Here is a 26186-nt window from a genome sequence, read left to right as displayed (position 1 = left end):
CAAAGCAAAGCCTTTCAGGCTATGAACATCTTTAAGATCAATTTCAAAGCAGTCCAAAGTGATCCATTCAGGGATTCACAGTGAATTTGAAGGACATGAGAGAAATACGACCAAAGGCAAGAGGCACAGAGCTTTGACTTTTACTTCTGCTTCCACTTTGATCCCAAATTGCAAGGAAAAACACATTTAAGATAAAAATCACAGTTTCTGAAGCCAATCAGACAGCATCACCTGCTTAACACACTGTGCAAATCTGATTTTCACAAATATATATTTAGAGAGCTTAACAGTTTAATCACCGTGGCGATTATGAAATATACTCCATGTATGGTGATTATGAAAAATGAACATATGACATTTCATTACTGATTTGTTTAATTTTATCACTCATTAGAAACAGATGGCCAACCAAAAAGTAAGGCATCTTAACTCAATTTCCGTAATAAAACACCCTCCTTATAAAAGCCGTCGTATTAGCGTGCTGCTACATCGAAAACATATGATTCGATTCACACCTTCTGATTGGATCTTCGATTCATCTTTATTTCTATAGCACTTTTACAATGTAGATTGTGTCAAAGCAGCTTCACATAGAAGATTATAGTGAATTGAAACCGTGTTAGTCCAGTTTTTAGAGTTTAACTTCAGTTCAGGTCAGTGTGGTTTAATATTCACTGCTGAGAGTCCAAACACTGAAGAGCAAATCCATCGATGCGCAGCTTTACAAGTCCCGAATTATGCAAGCCAGTGGCGACAGCGGCGAGGAAAAAACTTCACCAAATATACAGACAATTACAAATATAGAAAATGTTAAATTTATGCATATCAATTTTAGGCAAATAATTTAATTAACTGTAATTAAATCATTTAAAACTGAAAAGTAATCCCTTATTTTACTTTTACAACAAAAAAAAGTGATTTAATTACTTTAGAACTAATTTAACTCAGCACTGCTGTATAACCCATAAAACCAGGCCATTTTTTGCAGTTCAAAAAAACACTTTCAATTTATTTCTCTAGCGCTGATGAAAAAGAAACCCGCTGGAAGTCATATGTTAATTAAAGCCATCCTGTGGACCCAGACTGCTTACCTTCACATAGGAGGGCTGTTTCTCCAGAATGAGGTCTGCCACTCTTTTAGACACCTGTAAGATGAGAACAAGCTAAAGGTTAACATCTGTTCCACACGTCCAAGCCTAACAAAACTACATAATCCGTTCATGCATTCAACCCCTTTTTTAATCATTTCAGGCATTAGCTGAGGCCTTAAAAGTAGCAGAGGGAAAAATAGATTTTAATTTAATTGAACTCTATTTTAGGCTTTTTATGCCCTCTACATCGGCAGTAATGACTCTGTAACAATATAATAAATGTTTTATTAGGACATTCAAGCTCTGAGCAGGTGATAATGGCTGAGTGAAAGGTCAGGCCGTAAATATAATCAGGGGTGTAAAAACACAGTCAAAAAAGATACTTAAGCGAAAGTACAGAAACTATAAGTTTTACTCAAATAAAGGTAAAAATGGCTGAAAATATAGTTGATAAAAATATACTGAATCATCTTCTGGAGAAACAATCAACAGGGAAACTGGCGTTATACAATTAAAGAGAACCTATTATACAAAAATCACTTTTATAAGAGCTTTAAACACAGTTATGTGGCAACAGTGTGTGAATATAACCAGCATTTAATCGTACAAAATTGTTTATTACATTTTAATAATCAAACTAAAACAATAAAAACAAACAAAAACAGTCTGCTGAATCACTTTGATTGACATTTTCCCATTTATGTGTTTCATCAGAGGGGGAAAGCCCCTCCCATTAGTGATGATCTATCCCTCATTAGCATAAAAATCCCTGAGTAAGAAGCAGCCATGTGGAAGCTCCTGCTATGATAATGTACTGTATAGGCATTTGCAGCTCCATCTTCTTTTCAAAAAGCGATGGTCACCAAAAAAGGCATAATTAGGATCAAAACCTAAAATCTGCAGTTTCAAAGAGTTATAAAACATTATTTATGGGGTATTTTGAGCAGAAACTTCACATATACACTCTAGGAAAATAAAAAAGGCTTATTTTACATCTTGTAAAAAGGGAAATAATGGGTCCCCTTTAACACACACAATTACATTAGGTATATTTCTTATATTTTTAAGTATTTGCTGTCTGAAGTATTTGATTCTGGTCAAAGACAACATTTCAAGTATTCGTTATTCCCAGATAACAACCGCTGAATTTAATAACCCAGGCTCCTCTTGGTACTTCAGTCATCGTGACCATTAGTGAGTGCATTAAGATTCATATTTATATGCTTATCTGTCATGACGCTGCACTAAAAAGGTCAGAGTTGAATGAAAAGTTAAATTTTTGAAAAACATTTATATGTATTCCTGCATGTATTATATAATCTTTACATCAAATAAAAAAAAATTTAAATTGCCACTTACATGAGATGTTTGTAATGCAGAGTCTATGGGCAGGACAGTAAATTTGACATTATTCTCTCCTCTGGTTGCCGTTATCTGTCTCACACTATTTTTTTTACTTTTTCTAAAATTCTTGATAATTCCATCATGGAGTTTTTCTTTTACTATTTCAGTAAATAGAACTGTAAAAAATTGAGCAGGCTATTCTAAAAGTCCCTGTGCATATAAAGAGGTGGCTAAGGCAATAGATATGAGCATCACATGTGTGTGTGTGTGTGTGTGTGTGTGTGTGTGTGTGTGTGTGTGTGTGTGTGTGTGTGTGCGTGTGTGCGTGTACGTGTTTTTGTGACATATCAGGACACAAATCTGTATAATGACATAGGTATGACACGGGTATTACAAAAAGGAGGTGAAATATGAGGACATTGGTGACGTCCTCATTTCTCAAAAAGCTTATAAATCTCACAGGATGAGTTTAATCAGAGAGTAAAGAGTAAAGGTTTAGGGGCAGGGTGGGGTGAGGGCAATACAATATACGGTTTGGACAGTATAAAATGAACGGAAACCTATGTAATGTACCCACTTTTCACAAAAGCAAACATGTGTGTGTGTGTGTGTGTGTGTGTGTGTGTGTGTGTGTGTGTGTGTGTGTGCGCGTGTCATGAGTGAGAGGGTGGCGCGGCTGTGAAGTGTTGGCGTGGCGGTGAGAGCTGCACAGATGGCAGACTCAGCTGAGCAGTGGCGTATGTTAGCAGATCACACAGTGTGAAAAGCTGAGACCGACTGGCAGGAGAACACTGGGATGTATGTGTATATGTATGTGTGCTCGTGCATGTGTGTGGGATAGAAATGACTCAAAAATCACCTCAACTCACATAAGCATTAGTTCTTGGTTCTTTAGGGGATGGTTCAATTAGGCATTACAATTCTGTCATCATTTAGTGTCATATCACTCTAAACCTGCATGATTGTCATATACAGAGAATGTACTGAAGAATGAGCGACAATCATGACAATGAAAGTCAGTGGGGTCCAAAATAATATACAATTTTAATTTTCTTTGTGCTTTCCAGAAAAAAGTGCCGCATACAGTTCTATATTATATATTTCATGTGATATTTCAGTTTTTCTCTTTTAAGAAATCTGCAAGAATGTCTTTTTCTGTTGTTTTTTTCTGTCAAAAAACATACAAATATTGTAATTTTAGCAAATGGCAATATAATAAAGAGTGCAAAAAGTAATGGGGGTCTAAATACTTTGCGTACCGTATATATAAATTTCATTTTTGACAATTAATTTAGAATGCCACTTTATTAGGTACACCTGTCCAACTGTTTAACACAAATTTCTAATCAGCCAATCACATGGCAACAACTCAATGCATTTGGGCATGTAGACATGGTCAAGACGATCCGAGCATCAGAATGGAGAAGAAAGGTGATTTAAGTGACTTTGAACGTGGCATGGTTGTTGGTGCCAGACGAGCTGGTCTGAGTATTTCAGAAACTTCTGATCTGCTGGGATTTTCACGCACAACCATCTCTAGGGTTTACAGAGAATGGTCAAATAAAAAAAACAAATCCAGTCAGCGGCAGTTCTGTGGTCACAAATGCCTTGTTGATGACGGAGGTCAGAGGAGAATGGCCAGACATTGCCCAAAAGGCAATAGTAACTCAAATAACCACTTGTTACAACAGAGGTATGCAGAAGAGCATCTCTGAATGCACAAAACGTCCTACCTTGAGGCGGATGGGCTACAGCAGCAGAAGACTACACCGGATGTCACTCCTGTCAGCTAAGAACAGGAAACTGAGGCTACAATTCGCACATGCTCACCAAAATCGGGTGAGAATTTGGCATTAATGTACTCAAAAGTTCCTTGTATTCAAATGGCCTCCACAGTCACCAGACCTCAATCCAATAGAGCACCTTTGGGATGTAGTGGAACGGGAGATTCGCATCATGGATGTGCAGCCAACAAATCTGCAGCAACTGCGTGATGCTCTCATGTCAATGTGGAGCAAAATCTCTGAGGAATATTTCCAGTAACTTGTTGAATCTATGTCACAAAGGATTAGGGCAGGTAAGGCACTAGCAAGGTGTACCTAATAAAGTGGCCGGTCAGTGTATAACTAAAAGTAAAGAAAAAATAACGTAGGCAAATAAACATTGTGCATGTATAATACACACACACACACACACACACACACACACACACACACACACACACACACACACGAATTGTATCTAAATGAGAAAGGTTTAAATTAAAATAGATAAGTAAATGATGGCAATTTCACACAATGTCCTTTTTGCCACATGCGATTATTAAAATCACAAGTGTTACCAAAGTAAAGATGCACTGTTATTAACACCAACAGTAGCTACTTACGCAATGAGTGAAGGCATTTTCACAATGTGCAAATATGAGCAAAAAGGAGATCTGGACTTTCACGAAGGCTCACTGCTCCACCTATTGGTCATTCAGTTCGGTAAAAGACCCCACAGGAAGAATCAATGCCAGAATGAGAAAACCAGCTGTGAGGATTCATCCGGTGTAATCACCCCACCCCACCCCCCCAAAAATAACTAAATAGATCCTCTGAAAACAGGTGGACAACACACTCTTTTGGTTTCAACTGGCCAAGTGTGAAGAATATGTCTGTCAGCGATGCACGAGAGCATCCCTGTGAGCGATTCCTTCATGGCTAATGACTCCAATTAGAAATCTATTAACCAGAGCTTGCACCAGAGCCGTAAACAGCCTGTCATTTTCTCTACCACTGCTTCTACAAATCCAAATTACAGCAGTATTCAAACTCAGGCTCTCCCTCTCTCTCACACAACTCAATTTTTCCAGTTATGATGATCTTTCTTATGAGGACACAAAGGAATATTACTTCATTAATAAAAACTCATCATTAATATAGTTCATTTTGGCTAATGACTACTAAGTAAAGACATCCTCCAGTCATCTAATTTGCTAAGACAGTATTACTTTTTATTAGAGCTGGAAAGACACTGAAGAGTAAACTGCGGAGATCTGAGGTAAACAAGATATCTGTAGGGTCAATGTAGTTTTATTTATATTAAAAAGGAATCGATTGATAATCACAGCCAGGCACAATCAAAGGATGATTTAAAAAGAATAGCTTTAAGGATTAATGACTTGAATGTTTTTTTAGTAATCTATTGTGTTGGAATGGGCGTATAGTGTGGATTGTTTAGAAACTAATCTCTTTTTAAAATTTGTTCATTGATTTTTTTCCCCTAAAAGACAAAATACTGCTTAAATGTTAAGAGTTTTGTTCAAAAAAGAAAGTTTTGTTAGTACTTTTGAAAGAGGCTATTATCTTCAAAAAGCCTGCATTTGTTTGATAACAAAAATAAAGGGAAAAAATCTACATATATTGAAATATTCTTATGATCAAAAACAGTTGTAATCCATTTCACATTGATTCCATTTGAGTTTTTTCATCATTTACATTTTTAAAACATTTTATTCCTGCATATTCAGTATCATTACTCCACTTCTCAGTGTCATGTGATCTTTTTTGATCACATGAGTTTTTAAAAATGCTTTTTTACTTACTGAAGTACTTAAAATCACCAAGAAACACAGTTTTAGCTGATATATATATATATATATATATATATATATATATATATATATATATATATATATATATATATATATATATATATATATATATATATATATATATAAGCTTTATAACAAAGAAAAAAAGTTACTTGCATAAATGACAAAACTTCATATTTGGAGGAGCTATTTCTTTATCTTGTATTATTTAAAATGTGGGTAGCATTTTTTTAATTGTGGGATTCAATGTAAAAATAAATAAATAAATAAATAAATAAACAATTAAAGCTGCAAGCAGCAATGAAAGGGACCTTGCATCCGGGCTCACAGCCGCCTGGTGGCCTTTGGATGACAGAGAACAGTGGACAATAATAATTTAAGCTGATAAATATTTTTTTAAAAACTGAGAAGAATCACAGATTTATGCAAAACTTCCTTCTATCAACAGGTATATACAGTTGAAGTCAGAATTATAAGCCCCCCATTTATTTTTTCCCCCAATTTTTGTTTAACAGAGAGAATATATTTTTTTCAACACATTTCTAAACATAATAGTTCTAATAACTCATTTCTAATAACTGATTTATTTTATCTTTGCCATGATGACAGTAAATAATATTTAACTAGATATTTTTCAAGACACTTCTATACAGCTTAAAGTGACATCTAAAGGCTTAACTAGGTTAATTAGGTTAACTAGACAGGTTCCATAATTAGGTAATTGTATAATGATGGTTTGTTCTAGGTAGACCACCAGAATAAAAATAGCTTAAAGGGGTTACTAATTTTGACCTTGTAATGGATTTAAAAAAAATTCAAAACTGCTTTTAATTCTAACCGAAATAAAACAAATAAGACTTTCTCCAGAAGAAAAAATATTATCATACATACTGTGAAAATTTCCTTGCTCTGTTAAACATCATTTGGGATATATTTAAAAAAAGAAAAAAAAAAAAATTCAGAGGGGGGCTAATAATTCTGACTTCTGACTGTAGATGTCTGCAGGGGAGGAATTTTTATCAAACTTGTGAATTTTCAGGCAGATCAGACAATGTGTGGCTGAGTAACAAGAATTTCCTCCGTCGCAAAGCATTGAACTTTGTCAGTCCGCCACGGACAAGGCCTTCGACGAAAATTCTAGATCTTCACAATCTAACATCACAAAGGCCTTTGGATTATACTAAAAAAACATGGATTTGATCTAATTAAATTGTTGGAGTAGTTTGTTCCAGTGTAAAACATGTCATTTCCTGTTGCCAGCACGTGGCGCTATGACTATAACTGAATATTGGCATGTAAACCTGTTCAGAAACCTGGGGTCTATTCTTCTTACGTGGATTACTCAATTAGCTGGATTTGGTTATTGATGATTTGACACAATCCAGGATGGTTTCGTTCTTCAAAACTCTTCCGAGAATTGTTTTCATAGCAACAGTTCTGGTAGCTCAAACCTGCTAGGGAGCAGGCTTATTTCATGTTAACAGGATTAGATCGGGTCTGTTCAAGCAAAGGTAATACTGAAAGTATGTACCAAATGCTGGTATTTTCTTACAGTAATAATCTATAGATTATATACACTTGGGGAAAATGTAAAATAGTTATTAAAAAAGTTTATATGTACACATTTATATTTAATAATTAAATAATTTCTAATATTTATGTTTATATACATTTAGTTTAAATGTATATGTATATATATATAAATATAATATATATATATATATATATATATATATATATATATATATATATATATATATATATATATATTATATTATATATATATATATATATATATATATATATATATATATATATATATATATATATATAACTTAGTAAATAAAAGTACAAAAACGGGGTGGTTCTCCCCAAGGTGATCAAAGAGAACATTTATTAATATGGATTGTTCAGATAGAAATGCATACTATTTAAAGGTACCGATCCAGCTCTAGTACAATTTCTGTAAGATAATAGACATGCACAATATTCAACTGTTTTTTGTTTGTTTGTTTGCTGGTATGCATGTTTTGACAGCTAATTTGTCTGTGATTTGATGCTTTGCAAAAGTTGCAGACACCTTTACCAATATCAAAATGCTTTTTGATGCAAAATAATTTCAATTCCTTACACCGATTAAGAAACTAAAATAGCCCTGGCTATAGTAAAGAAAATCTAAATTTAAAAATCTTAATCTTAAATCTTAAATTTAAAATCTAAAACTAAATAAATTGCTAAATACTAAATAAATTACCAAACCATTTACTACAAATTTAAATAATTTTTCTTACATGGATAATTGAATATTAATCAGATGATATTAATCAGATGATCACGCTACTGTGCCGTCAGCCAATCGTTGTATTGCTGATCATGATTTTGAGGATCGATAGATCTGTCCTTCATAACGCAGCGCAGCGATCTCAGATCAGTTCATCCTGACATTTTTATCTGATTCACAAACTTGTTTGAAGAACCAAATTAGCAAGAGATGAGTTATCAAGATTAAAAGATCCAGGATCTGTCAAATCATCTTAGATCATTTAAGCGAGGTACGAAGAACGGACTCCCGTTCTCTTATCAAACGTGAATTTTGAGGCAGATCAGACAATGCACACCTGAGTTATAACAGCTTCCTGTTTCTTGGCAAAACATCAAAGTTTGTGAGGCCGCCACGGACACGCCCTTTTACGAAAACTCTAGATCTTCACAATTTAACGCCGCCAACACCTTTAGATAACAATACCCAATTTTGGTGTTGATCTGATAAAAGCCCTAGGAGGTGTTTGGTAAAGTACAACACCTGGAAATGGCAAAAACTGCACTTTTTTGTAGGCGTTTGCATGTATGGTTTGTGTGCCAATTTTCATATACGTGCATGAAACGTAGACTCCGTCAAACATGCATAGGTGGTGCTGTAGAGTCATTTAGCTAAATCCACTTGTTAAACTATTATCAACGTAAACTTTGGCCACTTCTGGTGTGTGTGCAAAGTTTTGTGAGTATTGTGAAGAAGAAGAGAGATTCCAATAGGGCCTGAGCACCACCGGTGAATACATTAATTCACAGAAAAAAAAAAAAACATACAATAATCAGATAAGAACAATACAACATTTTTTAAACTTTCATATTAAGCTATAGATACACTATTCATTCACTAAAGAGCCATTATTCAGTGTATTATTCTGAAGTTGATGTATCCTGGGGCCAGTGACATTAAAACCAATGTTCCATTTCCATCCAAATTAACATATCAATACGCTAGTGATGCACATGAAATGACTTTTTGCAAGTGCATAAATGCATGAAGGCTAGTTGAGCAATTTCTCGGTTCTGTGCAGCTGCCTTAAACCTTCAAATTAGCAGGTCAAACTGACCCGTTAACAGCAAATTCATTTTAAAAAGTTCCATTTCACGACACATCAGAATGTTCAAACTTTGTGCACATTCATTCATGATACTAAATATGAAACAATTCTAATAATAAATCACCAACCATATGAAATAAAACTTAAACATCAAAACATGTCAAAGTAAACATCCCTATATATTTATACAGCCTATAATGCATAAAAATTAAGTAAATTAACATCTTTCCGTATTTTGTGATTCATTTTCTTCTTGTTTAATTATTTTGCATTGCATTATGGGATTTTGGTCTTTCCTCCAAACACTTTTGATTTTGAAAAGCATCTTTAATTCACTTTTTAAATAGTATTAAGTGATATATTATCTGGGTTGGTGTTGTAAATTATAATAGAAAAGACTGATAATTAACTGCTAGTACTTTTTTTTTAAGTTACAGACTTACGTACAGTATACACACATTTTAGCAGCTTGATATAATATATTGCATAAGAAATAAGGCATACAGTCAAGCCCGAAATTATTCATACCACTGGCAAATTCTGACTTCAAGTTACTTTTATTCAACCAGCAAGTTTGTTTTAGACCAGTAATGACCCAGGCTTCTCCCAAAAGATGATAAGACGATGTACATCATTGTGGAAAACGAATATATTTCTCAGCTTTTATTTGCATTTGAACAAAAACTTTAAGTGGGGCGACACGGCGGCTCAGTGGTTAGCACTGTTGCCTCACAGCAAGAAGGTCGCTGGTTCGAGTCCCAACTGGGTCAGTTGGTATTTCTGTGTGGAGTTTGTATGTTCTCTTCGTGTTGGTGTGGGTTTCCTCCGGGTGCTCCGGTTTAGGTGAGGTGAACTGAATAAACTAAATCGGCCGTAGTGTGAATGAGTGTGTATGGATGTTTCCAGTACTGGGTTGCAGCTGGAAGGGCATCCGCTGTGTAAAACTCATGATGGATAAGTTGGCGGTTCATTTCACTGTGGCAACCCCTGATGAATAAAGGGACTAAGCCGAAGGAAAATGAATGAATGAAAAACTTTGAATAATTTTGGGCTTGACTGTGTATTTTCTTTGTATTATTATTTATTTCTTAAACAATATATTGTTTCAAACTAGGGTTGGGTCGATAGATGATGCCAGCATCCATCGTCAATGGCCGATAGACATCACGATGCTGAGCAATCCTCCGCCCCGCCCCGCTTGCAAATACACACTCAGGCCTCGTTTACACGAATACATCTTAGTTTTAAAATGGCATTTTAGAACGAAAATGATCCACGTCCACACTGGCCTTTCACCTAGCACTTCTGAAAAGCCCTCTTTCCACACTATACTGCTGAAAACGCACATCACGTGACCACACACACACACACACACACACACTCCGTGTTATTCGCTCTAGCATATGCGCACGTCTGAGCTCCAGCAGTCAGCGAGTGCTGTAAGCACAAAACCTCAGAGAGCAGTGCACTTCAGACAGTTATCAAGATGTACCGCGTCTCACTATAGTTGTTAAATGTGATAATTAATTAATCTGTCTTTTGAATCTATCAGGTAACGTGTCAGTGTCAGTACACTACTTAAATCTTTCGCTTTCATGCTTGTACTTAGTAATTTTAGTGAAAACCTCAGATACTCTTGGCTGGTTTCTGTTGGTTGTGCACCTTTTATACCAACCAAGTTTGACGACGCCATTATAACGACACAGATCACTCTGCCTATTCATGCAAGAGTCACGCAGAAAAAGTGATTGACAGGTGGTAATTTGTGTGTAACTTATCCTTATTTATTTATGATTTGGTTATGGGTAAAACAAAGACCATGTGGGTCAGGTAGTTGAAACGGTAGGTTACAAATAATTAATTAGTTTTGAATTAATTAATTATTCATAAATAATTAATTCACCGCCGCCTACGACGACGATAGTCCATCGCCATGTTTCACAACGTACGATGCCAAATTGGTTGACATCGCCCAACCCTATTTTAAACTACTAAAATATCAATAAAAATCACTTTGTTAAACAGCAGTGTTGAATTTTCAACATCAAAAGTCGACAGAGAAAATATCAAGGTCTCTTATTGCAATTTATATCCATAAATAAATAGAAAACAACTGTGAATCACAAAATATGGAAACTGTTCATTAACAGATATTTTTACAGTGCATCCTTGGTGAATGAATGTACTGATTTCATTTTTTTCTATCTTTCTTTCTCGCTTTACTTTGGAAGGATAATATAAATGAAAAAAAGCGTATTCTATATATAAACAATATTTGTTAGATTGCTGTTGCTCGACTTGCAACAAATCCTCATAGAAAAAGCCTAAAATCACCCTGTTGAGAATGTTATCAGCACTGAAAACTTCTTCCTGCGCCTCCACACACACACAAAAGATAAAGAAGCAGGCTTATTCTGAAGCAGACTTGCACCGCATACATGCAATTAGCTCAGTGATGAGCTCCTGCCAAAGAAGTGTCAGAGCTGCATGTTAGCTGAAGAATAAGGCTGTAACCTCCAATAGAGCAGGAGGATTTCTCTCCCACTGACCCAGCGAATCCACAGAAAGCCACATCTGCCTCTACCATACATTCAGAAACTGTGCATAAGCCCATTCCAGAGAGAACACCTCCAAAATCACTTCAGAAGAAACATACGCATCATTACTGTTCATAAGGCCACAATCTCTCCACACAGACGCACCTCAAAAATCAGAATATCATGAAGACATAAAAAAAGCTTCTTATATTCTAGATTTACTGCACTCAAAGTGAAATATATGTGAAAAGTGATTTTTTTTTTAGTTTCTTAGTTTTTTTCTAATGATTACAATTTACAGAAAGATATATTTGTTGACATTTGGTCCAAATGCATTGAGCATCTAACTCTATATTATGTAGCATATACCGTACATCTATATAACTCTATAACTATTCAACCGGATGTGTTTCAGCTATCAAACCTTAAGTTTCATCCTATTTATAAATATTATGTCTGCTCTCCGTTTATTCTGTAAATTAGTTTTTGTATAACTGTAGGAAAATGTAATGGGATATATTGCGTTGTTATTAGGGACCAAGCACCAGAACAGTGTGTAGGCCCTATTGGAATTGCTCCGTTTCTTCTTCTTCTTCTCCAGAATAAATCACGATTTCGAGGGTCTAAACATGCCAAAAAACTCACATGCCAAAAAATGTACATTTGTTATACGTTTCAGAAGTGGGTGTGGCAAAATGCCTCGACAGCGCCACCAATGCACTTTTGACGGACTGACCCTCGAGCTATGATTCACGCACACGTACTAAAATTGGCACATAAATAAATCATGCCAATACCTACAAAAAAAGTCTCTTAGAGTGAAATCTCAAACCCAACAGGAAGTCGGATATTTTTAACTTCCTCCGCCGAAAAAGAGCTGTTTTTTAAAATGTAAGACGTTTTAAGACCCTGTGGACACTATGTTCTTATACCGCTTTGAAACTGCCCCTTTTGGGCTTTGATCCAAATTGTGCCATTTTGGCGACTGTCGCTTTAAATTCATACAATATTGTGCACCCAACCAAACCCCTGTACCTATGTAAAAAAAATATATTTTTTACTGTCCAAAATGTCCAAAAAAATGTTGTTTTTACTCTCTGATAGTCAAAGCAAGTTCAAAAAACATTCAGGAAAAAGTGTTTTCTGTAAATGCGGACCACGAGTCCACATATATGGACATAATTTTTCTCTAACAGCACATCATATCAAAAGATGATACTTAGATTTTTATTCTAATTAGGTTCAAATAAGCCTAAAGAAAAATAAAAAATTGCAAAGAGCAAAGAGAAATAAAAATGCATGTAAAAATCACCTTGGGCCTTAAGATAAGTTAACTTAATTCCTTCATGTTGTCCCAACACAAATTGATTGTGTGGAAACCAGCATTTTTTTTACAGTGTAGGGGGTACAACTAAAAGACCATAATCAGAGGATTATTGATTGCAAATAGTCATGCAAAAGGTTAAAATTGTAGGTAAATAATGAGAAGCCAAACTATGCAAAAATTTAGAAGCTATCCGAAATCTGACAGAGAGAAAGTCCAATGACTCCAAAACTGGACGGCAACCACTTGCAGGAGAGTAAATTGTGAGTAAACTTTTATTTTTGGGTGAACAACCCCTTTAAGTTCAGTAAATCAATAATATAAGAAAGTTCATTTTTAAATTATATAGCAATACACACAGAACTATTCTATTCTAATTCTTTGAGAAGTGCCTGTATAACTCAAAAAATAAAACAGCAGGCCACTCGAGCATGCAAAAGTGAGATCTAATGCTTTCCTTTAAGTCATGTGAATTAATAATATAAGAAAGTTACTTTAGAAATTAAAGAGGAATAAATACAGAACTTGTCCATGCTATTTTCATTTTTTCAGTAAGGGCTTGTATAACTCATGATTAAAACAGCAGGCCACTTGAGCGTGCAAAAGCGAGATCCAATGCTTTCTTTAAGTCCAGTGAATCAATAATATAAGGAATTTGCTTTAGAAAGTAAATAGCAATAAATGTAGAACTATTCTATTCTAATTCTTTGAGAAGTGCCTGTATAACTCCTGATTAAAATAGGAGGTCATTTAAGAGTGCATAAGCAAGATCTAATGCTTTATTTAAGTCCAGTGAATTAATAATATAAGGAAGTTAATGGTCCCACTTTATTACTATGTACCTATTATGGAAGTACATGTTTTACATTGTACTTATGTTTGATTAAATACCTGCATGTAATTTAATCTGTTACTAATTTCTTTAACTACATTTAAAATACACTGTTGGCCATCCCTTACACCATAACCAACCCTTTAACCATAGCACCAAATCTTTCCTTACCCCAACCCATATCCTACCTCAAGAGCATCAGAAGTGCCTGTATAACTCCTGATTAAAATAGCTGGTCATTTGAGAGTGCATAAGATCAAATGCTTTTTTGAACTCCAGTGAATCAATAATATAAGGAATTTGCTTTAGAAAGTAGATAGCAGTAAATGTAGAACTATTCTATTCTAATTCTTTGAGAAGTGCCTGTATAACTCATGATTAAAATAGCTGGTCATTTAAGAGTGCATAAGCAAAATCTAATGCTTTATTCAAGTCCAGTGAATTAATAATATAAGGAAGTTAATGGTCCCACTTTATTACTATGTACTTATTAGGCAAGTGCATGTTTTACATTGTACTTATGTTTGATTAAATACCTGCATGTAATTAAATCTGTTATTAATTTCTGTAATTACATTTAAAATTACACTATTGACCATCTCTTACACAATAACCAACCCTTAAACCTACCCATAGCACCAAATCTTTCCTTACCCCAACCCATATCCTACCTCAAGAGCATCAGAAGTGTCATCAATACATTATGAACACAGTAAGTACATTGTATATTTTGATGCAAGTACATAGAGGTTAAGGCCACTTAATATAAAGTGGGACCAAGTTCATTTTTAAATTATATAGCAATAAATACAGAACATGTCCATGCTATTTTCATTCTTTCAAGAAGGGCTTGTATAACTCATGATTAAAATAGCAGGCCACTTGAGCGCGCAAAACCAAGATTTAATGCTTTTCTTAAAGTCCAGTGACTCAATAATATAAGAAAGTAATTTTTTTTAATTATTTAGCAACATATACAGAACTATTCTACTGTTACTCTTTGAGAAGCATCTGCATAAATGGTGATTAAAATAGCAGGCCTATTGTGCCGGCAAAAAAGCGAGATCTAATGCTTTTCAGCGGGACGTTGGCTTCACACAGAGCTGCTCTTCTGATGCCTGCAGATGTCTGTCATGACCCGCGATCAGGGGCCCCGGGGACACCGCACTGCCAGGGAACAGTTTACTCATGACCGGCCCCAATAGGCAGGCATCGTGGTCCCCAAGGGTCCCAAGTGCTGCATCTTTCACCCTGAACTGAGCCGATAGGACAGCTGTGATTAACAAGCAAGCATTTTAAGCAAGGAACAACAAAGACAGAGGGTGACATTCCTCTTCTTTTTTTACAGCCGGCAGTGAACTGTGGATCACCCTGGATGAAGACATACTGTTCAGATGTGTTTACAAGCTTGACACAGCATGCATGGATGTGGTAAACAGGCCTGAGAAACTGTGACGTTTGCAGCGGGATGACAAATGGGTCAAAATATGAGACTTATAACTCACTTAATAGTTTAGACGTGGAAAAGAGTGACATCTTCAAAAATATCATAAAAGGCATGGCTTTATTCCAGATCGCTGGAATATTAGTGTTGCTTTCATTGGTTCATGCATACACATATTGAGGTAATTAGCATCAAACACGTAAAATGTCATCTCTAAGTACATTTACAGAACATTTCACTGTAAATAAAACTGTTAAAATGTTTTATAGTGAATGCAATTATTCGGTTTGTAAAATATTTTCATTTCTTGCTCTGTTCTTAATACTGTTATATTTACTAAGAATTTGTTGTGCTGTGTAGGCATGGGACGATATAACAGTTTTCAAGGTATACCGCGGTTTGGCAAAGTCAAGGTTTTAAAACCGCCAAAATTTTCTGTAATACCCTTCCTAAGGTATTTGTCTGATTTTTTATTTACTTTTTTTATTCTTTTTTTGTTTGTTTGTTTTCTTAGGACAGCAGTATCTCCAGCAGAAAAGATATCCAAAGATGCCGTTTTAAATTGTAAAGAAATCTGTGTTTTTGAAACTAATGAAGACAGCAGAAGTCAATCATTCATTTTCATTATTTAGCCTAACATGTTTACTGCTCCAAAATATTTGAAATCTTTTAAAAAATAAAGCATATTGTTGGGGAAAGGGGAAAACCTTTTTGTTTTTTACCCAAACATTTAAAAGGAATATATTTTAGAGCCGTAATCACAATACTGCGAAACTGGGAAACCACGAAACCGTGATATTTTTATCCAAGGTTATCATACCATCAAAATCCTATACCGGCCCATGCCTAGTGGCGTGAGAGAAACTAGAACATGCTTTTACGATGTTTTTAAATGTTTAGATTTATCAAGCGCTACCAGCAACCTATGTTGCATTCTTTCTGAATTAAATTAATATAAAATGTATAATATAAAACACTTAAACTGTTATTTATCTGTTATGTTATTTTAATGTGTTTTATGACACTGGGCTGCACCGTGGCGCAGTAGGTAGCATGTTCGCCTTACAGAAAGAAGGTCGCCGGTTCAAGCCTTGTGTGGGTCAGTTGGCGTTTCTGTGTGGATGTTCTCCCCGTGTTGGCGTGGGTTTCCTCTGGGTGCTCGGGTTTCCCCAACAAGTCCAACGACATGCTGTACAGGTGAATTGGGTGGGCTAAATTGTCTGTAGTGATTGTGTGTGAATGAGTGTTTATGGATGTTTCCCAGTGATGGGTTGTGCAACTGGAAGGGCATCTGCTGCGTGAAACATGTGCTGGATAAGTTGGTGTTTCATTCTGCTGTGGCGACCCCGGATTAATAAAGGGACTCAGCCAAAATGAAAATTAATGAATAAATGAATTTTGATGCTGCAACTTTATAATCAAGTGCTACTTTCTTTCTGAAAAAATAAAGCAACCTTTTTTAATAACGTAACAGCAAACATCTAACGCACAAGTAAAGCTAAATCACTAAAACTAAATTCATTCATTAATTTTCATTCAGCTTAGTCCCTTTATTCATCAGAGGTCATCAGTGCAATGAACCGCCAATTTATTCAGCATGTTTTACACAGCAAAAGCCCTTCCAGCTGCAACCCAGTACTGTGAAACATCCATACACACTCATTTACACACACACACTTACACATTACGACCAATTTAGCTTATTCAATTCACCTATAGCGCACGTCTTTGGACTTATGAGGGAAACCCAGAGGAAACCCAAGCCAACAAGGGGAGAACATGCAAACTCCACACAGAAACACCAACTGACCTAGCCAGGACTCAAACCAGCGACCTTCTTGCTGTGAGGCAACAGTGCTATCCACCGAGCCACCGTGTCACCAACTAAAACTAAATATTACTAAAATATAAGACGTGAAATGAGATGAATGCTATTTTTAATGATTACACACACACACACACATATATCAACACACGCACACACACAAACACTAGAAAACATTCATCTTATTTCATTCTTAGTGTGATCAATATAAAATTTTACAAAAATTTAAACTTAGGATTTAACTAAAGTATTTACAATGTCGAAACTGACAGTAAAAATAATTTTAATTAAAGCATTTTAACATCTTTTAAAATTAATTTTATTAGTACATAATTGAAATACTGTGCCAGAGTTTACTTTAAACTTCATTTAATTGAACTGAATCAGTGACTGAATCAGTGACAATCAGTTCAGTGACCATATGATTAAACCGATATCCTACTTTCTTTTGTACATTGTAATTGACCTACTGAATTATATTACTTGAAAATCGAGTTTTATGTTTTATGCACTTAAACCAACAACATCAGCATACTGATCTGTAAAAAAGATTATATTAAGTTATTACAGCTCAAATATTGATTTAACCTTTTAGTTTGATCAATGTGTTGATAAAATGCGTGTTTTTAGACAATATTTCACTTTAAAAACAAGATAAAGGACTCTCCAACAAAATTGTCATTCCTCATTGGTAATAATATCAAGATAAAATACAAAAACACATCTGCAATGAAGCGTTTGTGAAAGGAATCTTAACTGAACTTAATTCGAATCTAAAAGTCAAATCAAGAGCTTTATGCATTAATATATCACAAAGTATATACAGGAATAAGAGTGAAATTCGATACCTTTAAAGACCTTTTTTAAGACTTTCCATACATTTTAAGACCTTATAACCACTTTCCAACCAGAAACACTAGCGAGATTTTCACTGACAGTATATTTACTAAATATTAATGTAAGAAACTAATCCAAAACTAAAACATTATTCATATACTGAATACAAATCTATTAAATCTAGCTAATTCAGCAGGTCGGCACCTATAGAACTGCAGAAATAACGGTGTTGCCTTGGTTACTGCAGTAAACAAAGCAGCATGATGTCAAATCTAGTAGGATTTCAGCATCCTGATATTTGCAGATTAAATTCAGGCAAACTTTAGCATACAACCATACGGCGCATTATCAAAAGTAATATCAAATTTAATACCTTGCAAAATAGCATTGAAGACTTTTTAATACTTTTTATGGGCCTTAAATTTCTCTACATTAATTTATTAACTTTTAATACTTTTTAAGACCCCGCTGACACCCTGTATCAATAATGATGCAAAAGCAAAACAAGCATGAAAAGCAGCCTTTACTGTAAAAAATTCTGGGTTCCACACAATCAATTTGTGTTGGGATAACATTAAGCAATTAAGTTAGCTTATTAGTTTTTACAAGTTTAAGTGGATTGAACATAAAACAATTAAGTTGTCCTCCCAAAGGACTGAAGAATTGTGTTGTTTCAACTCGTTTTAAACAAGCAGGTTAAACAAGCAGAAAAGGTTATTTTTGAATGTGTGTTGTTGTATTATTATTATATATTTATTAATTTTTTTACTATATTTATTATGTAATTCAAATCTAATTATAATATATAGAAAAAACAATAAATATAGAAATATCACTAATGCTACTGAACTCTATAATACTATTGAAGTATTTATTAATAATAAAGTTAGATAATAATAATAATAATAATAATGACCATAATGATGATGGTTATTATTATTATTATAATTTTTTTTAAAACTATATTTATTATGTAATTAAAATCTAATTATAATATATAGAAAAAACAATAAATATAGAAATATCACTAATGCTACAGAACTCTATAATACTATTGAAGTATTTATTAATAATAAAGTTAGATAATAATAATAATAATGACCATAATGATGATGGTTATTATTATTATTTTATTTTTATTTTTTTTACTATATTTATTATGTAATTAAAATCTAATTATAATATATAGAAAAAACAATAAATATAGAAATATCACTAATGCTACTGAACTTTATAATACTATTGAAGTATTTATTAATAATAAAGTTAGATAATAATAATAATAATAATAATAATAATAATAATAATAATAATAATAATAATAATAATAATAATAATAATGACCATGATGATGATGGTTATTATTATTATTATTATTATGATTATCATCATCATTATTATTATCATTAATAATATGATTATCATTATTATTATTATTATTATTATTATTATTATTAATATGATTATTATCATCATTATTATCATCATTATTATTATTATTAATATCATAGAATGCTATTTATTTAACACTGTGAAGTTACAAAACTATTATTCATAAATAGTATTTAGTAGAATTAAATATAAATTTCAGCTCTATTTAGCTAAATAAGCAATTTGAACAAACAGCAAATGTCATTTTTCTGGAGTGTTGAAGAGAGTGAAGTGATGATTCTTTTAAAGACTTCTCTGAATGCGATACTTACGGCTGCTTGCTGTCGCTTCAGCTTATCTCTGTACTCCTCCAGCTCCAGGAGGTTCAGATCCGGAGGGAGTTTCTGTTGCGTGAGCAAACACAAACAGAGAAAGAGATCTGAGATTTGTGGCTTTCTTTTATCTCGATGGTTCTTGAATTGGAACATTTGGTTGAGGATTTCACTCAATCTCCAGCTGAACAGCTCGAACAAACTTTTCATTTGATTAAAATGCTGATGCAGCAACTTTAAAGGAATAAACAAATAACACTTAATGCCTTATCCTCAACCAGAGAAAGGATGTCTGGACTTAAATAGCACTAGCTATTTTCCCTCTGGCAGTAGTTCTCATGCCATGCAGCGCTTTGTTACGCACTACCAAATCTAATGAGATTTCACATTCGCAGTACGTGAATAATCCATCAGCCCTTCACAAAGACAGCAAGGGTTGGTGATTAGATTCACCAATGAACACCAAATATGTATACATATTGCTTAAAAAAATGTATTAGACCACCTATCGTTAGGAAAATATTGTTATTTTAAGATACCTTTATTTTTAAGATTCCTAATAACAAATTGGAAAAAGTACTCAGCATTCAGTCATTTGCATTTGTATACTCAAATAAGCCCCGGAACATTCATATTTCGCCTGAAGTCAGAAATTAATCAATATTAACATTAAACAAGGGGTGTCCAAACTCGGTCCTGGAGGGCCGGAGTCCTGCAAAGTCTAGTTCCAACCCCAATCAGACACACCTCGACAAGCTAATCAAGCCCTTACTAGGCTTTCTAGAAACATCCTTGCAGATGTGTTGAGGCAAGTTGGAGCTAAAATCTGCAGGACACTGGCCCTCCAGGACAGAGTTCGGACACCCCTACAATAAACCAACTAAAATCTATTTTTCTATTAAGGACAGCAAGTAAATAATTGCAAATGCGCATCTGAATCAAAACAATCTCCGGACAAAGTCAATTTGAAAATTAAACAATTAAATGTTATTTTTAGAAATAATATGTGACTACCGAGCACATATTGGAGGATTAACAATTACAAAAACTTTTTAAAAAATCATTTTCAATTCATGTAAATTACATTGATTACCATGCATCTGGCATTTAGGCAAGACAAAATAAATAAAGGGATACTCCACTTAACAATGAGCATTCTGTCATCATTTACTATTCAGTTTGACTTGATGTGTTCTGTGTGCTGAACACAAATTAAGATATTTTGAAGAATGTTGGAATCCTACATTCCATTGACCTCCACAGTTTTTGTATTTTCTCCTATGGAAGTCAATGGTAACATGTTTCTAAAATTCTTCAAAATATCTCCTTTTGTCTTTAACGGAACAAAAAAAAAACTTAAACTGGTTTGGAACAAGTCAAGGGTGAGTAAATGATGACAGAATTAATATTTTTGGGTGAACTATCCCTTAACCCTATAACAGATGCAGTGTTTTGTTTTTGTTTTCTTGAACAACCATAACTTGAGTTGACCGAGTATATACAGGAATCAGAGAGTGAAATTCGACACCTTTTAAGACCTTTTTAAAAACTTTTCCCATACATTTTAAGACCCTAAATCCACTTCCCGGAAACACTGGCGAGATTTTCACTTACAGTATATTTACTAAATATTAATGTAAGAAACTAATCCAAAACTAAAACATTATTCATATACTGAAAACAAATTTATTAAATCTAGCTAATTCAGCAGGAAGGCACCTATAGAACTGCACAAATAATGGTGTTGCCTTGGTTACTGCAGTAAACAAAGCTGCTTGATGTCAAATCTAGCAGGATTTCATTGATTTCATAAACTGCACAGCATCCTGATATTTGCAGATATAATTCAGGCAAACTTTAGCATACAAACATTCATTGCATAATCAAAAATGATATCAAATTGAATACCTTGCAAAATAGCATTGAAGACTTTTTAATACTTTAAGGGCCTTAAATTCCTCTACATTGATACTTGTTATGTAGAAGTATGATAATTCCTCATACTTTTTAATATTTGTTAAGACCTCATGGACACCCTGGTTGAAAATAGCAAGACTTACTGAGCTCAAATTTAGAAAGAGCTTCATTTTTATTTTTTTTACAAGAATTGACCTCTAGTTGGCCTAAACCCCATTGTAAGACTTAAAACAGGAGGGTTAAACAAACAACAACAAACAATATGTATTCTCTCATGCACACACCTCAAGTTCATATTGAACCATGTCAAACGAGTCGCTGGAGAAGTAGACTTCCTCTATGCTGTCAATGATTTCTTGTTCTGCCTGTGGATCGGTGGGCTGCTCTCTCAGCTCCCTCAGCTCCTCCTGTGTGAAGAGCAAGAGAAATGAGAATGAGTATTGGCAGGGAAATCTCTGTGCTTCTGGGACGCCATCATTGGGAAGCTTGCCTCGCACCTAAGCACAGGGTCTGAGCATTGATTAATTTTCAAGTCTGGCTTACAGCCAAGCCAAGTGCAAAGATTAAGTGGTCTTAGCACCCGTCCCTGAGGAACACCCTTCATGAACCTTAATGAGGATCAGCACAAGAACATCAATTTCACTCAAAACAGCTTGAAGAAACAAAGTCGTCCTCTCTTCTTTGAAGAGAGATGCTGAGAGGCTCATTACGCTCGATTCACATGTCTTGATGCAATGTGGTTAAAACAACGCTGCGACCCAAACAGAGATAAAGCTAAACAGTCATACTGGTTTCCAAGTGTGAATGCAGAGGCAAACTACACTTTTTTGTAAATGGGCTAATTTTACACTTCTCCTAGAGTCATGCAGCCTATCTCCGGGTCTGGCAGGAGCACCTTTAGCTTAGCATAGATGATTAAATTGGATTAGACCATTAGCATCTTGCTTAAGTTACTTTTCCTAATTAAAGCTTGACTCTTCTGAAGTCCAACAAAAATGAAAAGTTGCTATTTTCTAGACCAGTGGTTCTCAAAGTGGGGGTCGGGACCCACCGAGGGGTTGTGGGACAATGAAAAGGGGGGGGGGGGTGGGGATCACCTTGTGATTTCCAAAAATCTATTTATTTTTATTAAACCATAATTACCATATTTTATCCATAACCTACCGAAGAGAAAAAAATTGACGTTTATAGTTACTATATACTATATAGTTACTATAGTAGACTAGTTCTATTAGATTGCGACCCCTGGGGTAATTATATTATATTAAAGACACAGCAATGGCGTCAGATGCAGCAGATTGATTTTATAACACCAGGTTAAACTTTCTGGCCCATTTACAGCACTCACATGCATAAAAAAAATTAAACGAAGAATAGACTTGGGTTTATTAGTATGTGTGCGCCATTGCATGCAAGGTTTATGTATTTATAACCACCTCAGAGGATATTGGCGGGCCGCGAGTCACTGGCATTGTCATTTTGGGGGTCGCTGGCTGAAAAGTTTGGGAAGCCCTGTTCTAGACAGATGTGGCTAGGAACTATACTCTCTTTCTGGCTGAATAATCAAGGAACCTTGTTGCTCTTCGATGGCTGCAGCAGGAACAATGATAATACGTCAATATCATTGCGCAGGAAAATTTCTTGATTATTTCTAGAAACTTGTCATTTTCTGTTGGCGTTTGTACACGATGCAACTGCAGAAGAGTTGAGCTTGAAACAGGACCATTATGAAATAGTGGTGTAACGGATCACAAACCTCACGGTTCGGATCACATTATGGTTTCTTAGTAAAGAATTGGACCATTTTTCGGATCAGCCAAAAATGAGAGGAGACAAAAGTAATTTGCTTTCCATTTATTATAAAAACAGCACTGCAAGAAACTTTTGGTTTTAACAAACAACTTAGAAGCTGTAATTCTATTACAAATAAATTGAAGAAATAATCAGCGGAATAAAAAAGTACTATGAAAAAGTAACTGTTGCTGATAACGCTAAATGTATAAATCTGACAATTTGTACAACCCATATTTATTTTTAGTCTCATTTTCAATAAATGACTCAGTTTTTCACTCATAAAACCTCATGTTTCATTGCTGGATATATCATTTTTGAAGGATTATTCAGTAGCATATTGTTGATGGCTGGTTGTCGCCACCTATTGGTTAAATAATGTAATTTCTGCCTATAACTTTAATTTTTCTAGAATATGACGGTGATTTTAATCTTTACCATAAACATCAGTGGTTTTATCTAAACTATAATCTGTTATCCCAGTACTTGTGTTATTTGACTGTTTATAACTTCATAACTCACTCAAAAAACTGAAGACTGAATCTCTTTCTTCATTTTGATTTTTCAGATTTGAATGCAGCAATTGGAAGGATTAATAAACATGCAAATCACCATCGTTTAAAATTTTATATTGAGTGGGTGTTGAGACCTTGATCTTTTTAATGATTAATTGTGCAACTTACATTGAATGCATTAATGCAGGTGTAATCCCACCAGGCCTACACTACCCAACTCGTCAGTAGCTGGAATCGGCGACCTTCTGCATGGGAGTCAGTTGCTCTAACAAGGAGGCTAAAGACCATGGCCTCTAGCATTTGTCGCTAGAGCAACTTTAGAGGTCAGAGGAGTGAGGTTTAGCTGCACAGCACTTCACTAGCTGGTCTCTGCTACACTCACCCCCCTAAACCTCACTCCCATCCGGGTCACAGCAACAATGTAACCCAGCCGGTCCTACACCACCCAACCTGCTCTGAGATGGGATCGAACTGGCGACCTTCCGCATGGCAGTCGGTTGCTCTACCAAGGAGGCTTAGGTTACACAAGTAACCTAAGAAACCCACCATATCCCGAATAACCTACCACAACTTCTTCCGTCATCATTTTATTTGAAAAGAAAGCCTAAATGCTTTCATATATGCGATTTGAATGATGCAAGAGGTGATCTCTCTGCAATCGTTACAAATTTAGGATAATACGAGAAAAAATATATATTAATCCACAGGTCACGTGTGTCCCGAACCGTTGGTTGTGATCCGTACAAATCACGGATCAACTGTGACCCTTTTTATGTTTACTACCTTACTATTTTTTTTGCATTTCTGGAGCGAGATGCTAATGGTCTAATCCGATTCAATGATTTATGCTAAGCTAAGCTAAGTAAAAAGTGCTCCCACCAGACCAGGGAAAACTCAACTGTTTAACTCTAGAATGAGCCCTCAAAAAATGGTGTGTTCCCTTTAAAAACCCTTTGATTACAGCTGTCAGCCAAAGTCACAGAAACCAATACACATCAATACACCACTTACTCACGTTTGATGCCACTAAAAGCACTCAGAGCTGAACACTTGGTGATATTTGAAGGATCTTCCCATAAAGAGTGCAATTTGGAGTCATTGAGATAGAAGCTGAGGAATGATTTGGCCTGAAAGCCTTTAATCTGCTCAAAGACTCATGTGTACGCGGTGAGGCTGATGTAGGCAGCGCTGTGAGGGAGCGTGGGTGAAGTCACTGAGGGACGGCAGCAGCAGCATCAGCATCAGCATCCGCATCCGCAGGGGGAAGGAGGATGAGTCACTCTCCACTGCTACACGCACAGCAAGAACAAAAGACCAAATCCACGGGCTCATCACTTAACATTACACACCCTCAAATCAACTTTCATCCAGTTCAGTCCAAGTCTATTAGTTTTGAGGTCGTCTATAGCAGTGGTCCTCAACCGCTGGGCCACAGACAGGTGTTCTGACATTTTATCCTTACCCATCAGATTATGCTACCAACGCTGTATTTGAATGGTTCTGAGGTTGGGGTTAGGGATTAGGTAGGTTAGGGCGATATTACAGGTACATATCAAACTACTCCACATTAAAATTTACACTGGTAGTAAAATCTGATGGGTAGCATATTGCGTCATCAAAATGTGCTACCTACTTTTTGAATGGGAGGTAGGACAATCTGACAAGGTAGGACAAATAGACAGAACACCAATACCGGTCCGTGCATCAATTGGTACCGGGCCGCACAAAAAAATCAGTAATTACTTCCATTTTATTTATTATCTGAGTCTGAACGACCTTTTATTTTGAAAAAATCTTTTGTTTTAAAAAATTACCGTGTTCTCTTGTTTTCATCTCAGTCACTTGAGTGCCAAAATGTAACCCACAAGCAGCAAAATGAGTAAGAAACAAACGTCTTTGGACAGTTTCTTTGATAAGGGGAAACTTTACACTAGGGGACGCATGATATGAAATATTCTTTACGATAACGATAACCAATAATTAAGTTCTTCTCATGCCCGATGTTGATAACTACGGACAGACAGAATCTGCGGACATTTTTTGCTATTTCTGCGCAGAATTTT

At 35.1% G+C, this 26186-nt stretch overlaps 1 protein-coding gene across 1 annotated transcript in view; it reads right to left on the bottom strand.

Annotated features, from left to right (window-relative positions):
- The window catches only part of LOC130246323 (syndetin-like), a 382903-nt gene extending 357448 nt beyond the window's left edge, over window positions 1-25455 (bottom strand). The window contains exons 1-4 of the mRNA XM_056479201.1: window positions 25288-25455; window positions 22102-22314; window positions 19901-19972; window positions 1092-1145 (exon numbers count right to left, since the gene is read on the bottom strand). Of these exons, the coding sequence (XP_056335176.1) occupies window positions 1092-1145; window positions 19901-19972; window positions 22102-22314; window positions 25288-25455 (507 nt within the window). The remainder of the gene's footprint in view (window positions 1-1091; window positions 1146-19900; window positions 19973-22101; window positions 22315-25287) is intronic.
- Between the last annotated feature and the right edge of the window lie 731 nt (window positions 25456-26186).

The sequence above is a fragment of the Danio aesculapii genome, chromosome 19 (assembly GCF_903798145.1).
Source record: "Danio aesculapii chromosome 19, fDanAes4.1, whole genome shotgun sequence".
Lineage (NCBI taxonomy): Eukaryota > Metazoa > Chordata > Actinopteri > Cypriniformes > Danionidae > Danio > Danio aesculapii.
Note: the sequence above shows the minus strand (reverse complement) of the source record. Positions and strands in the feature narration are given on the sequence as shown.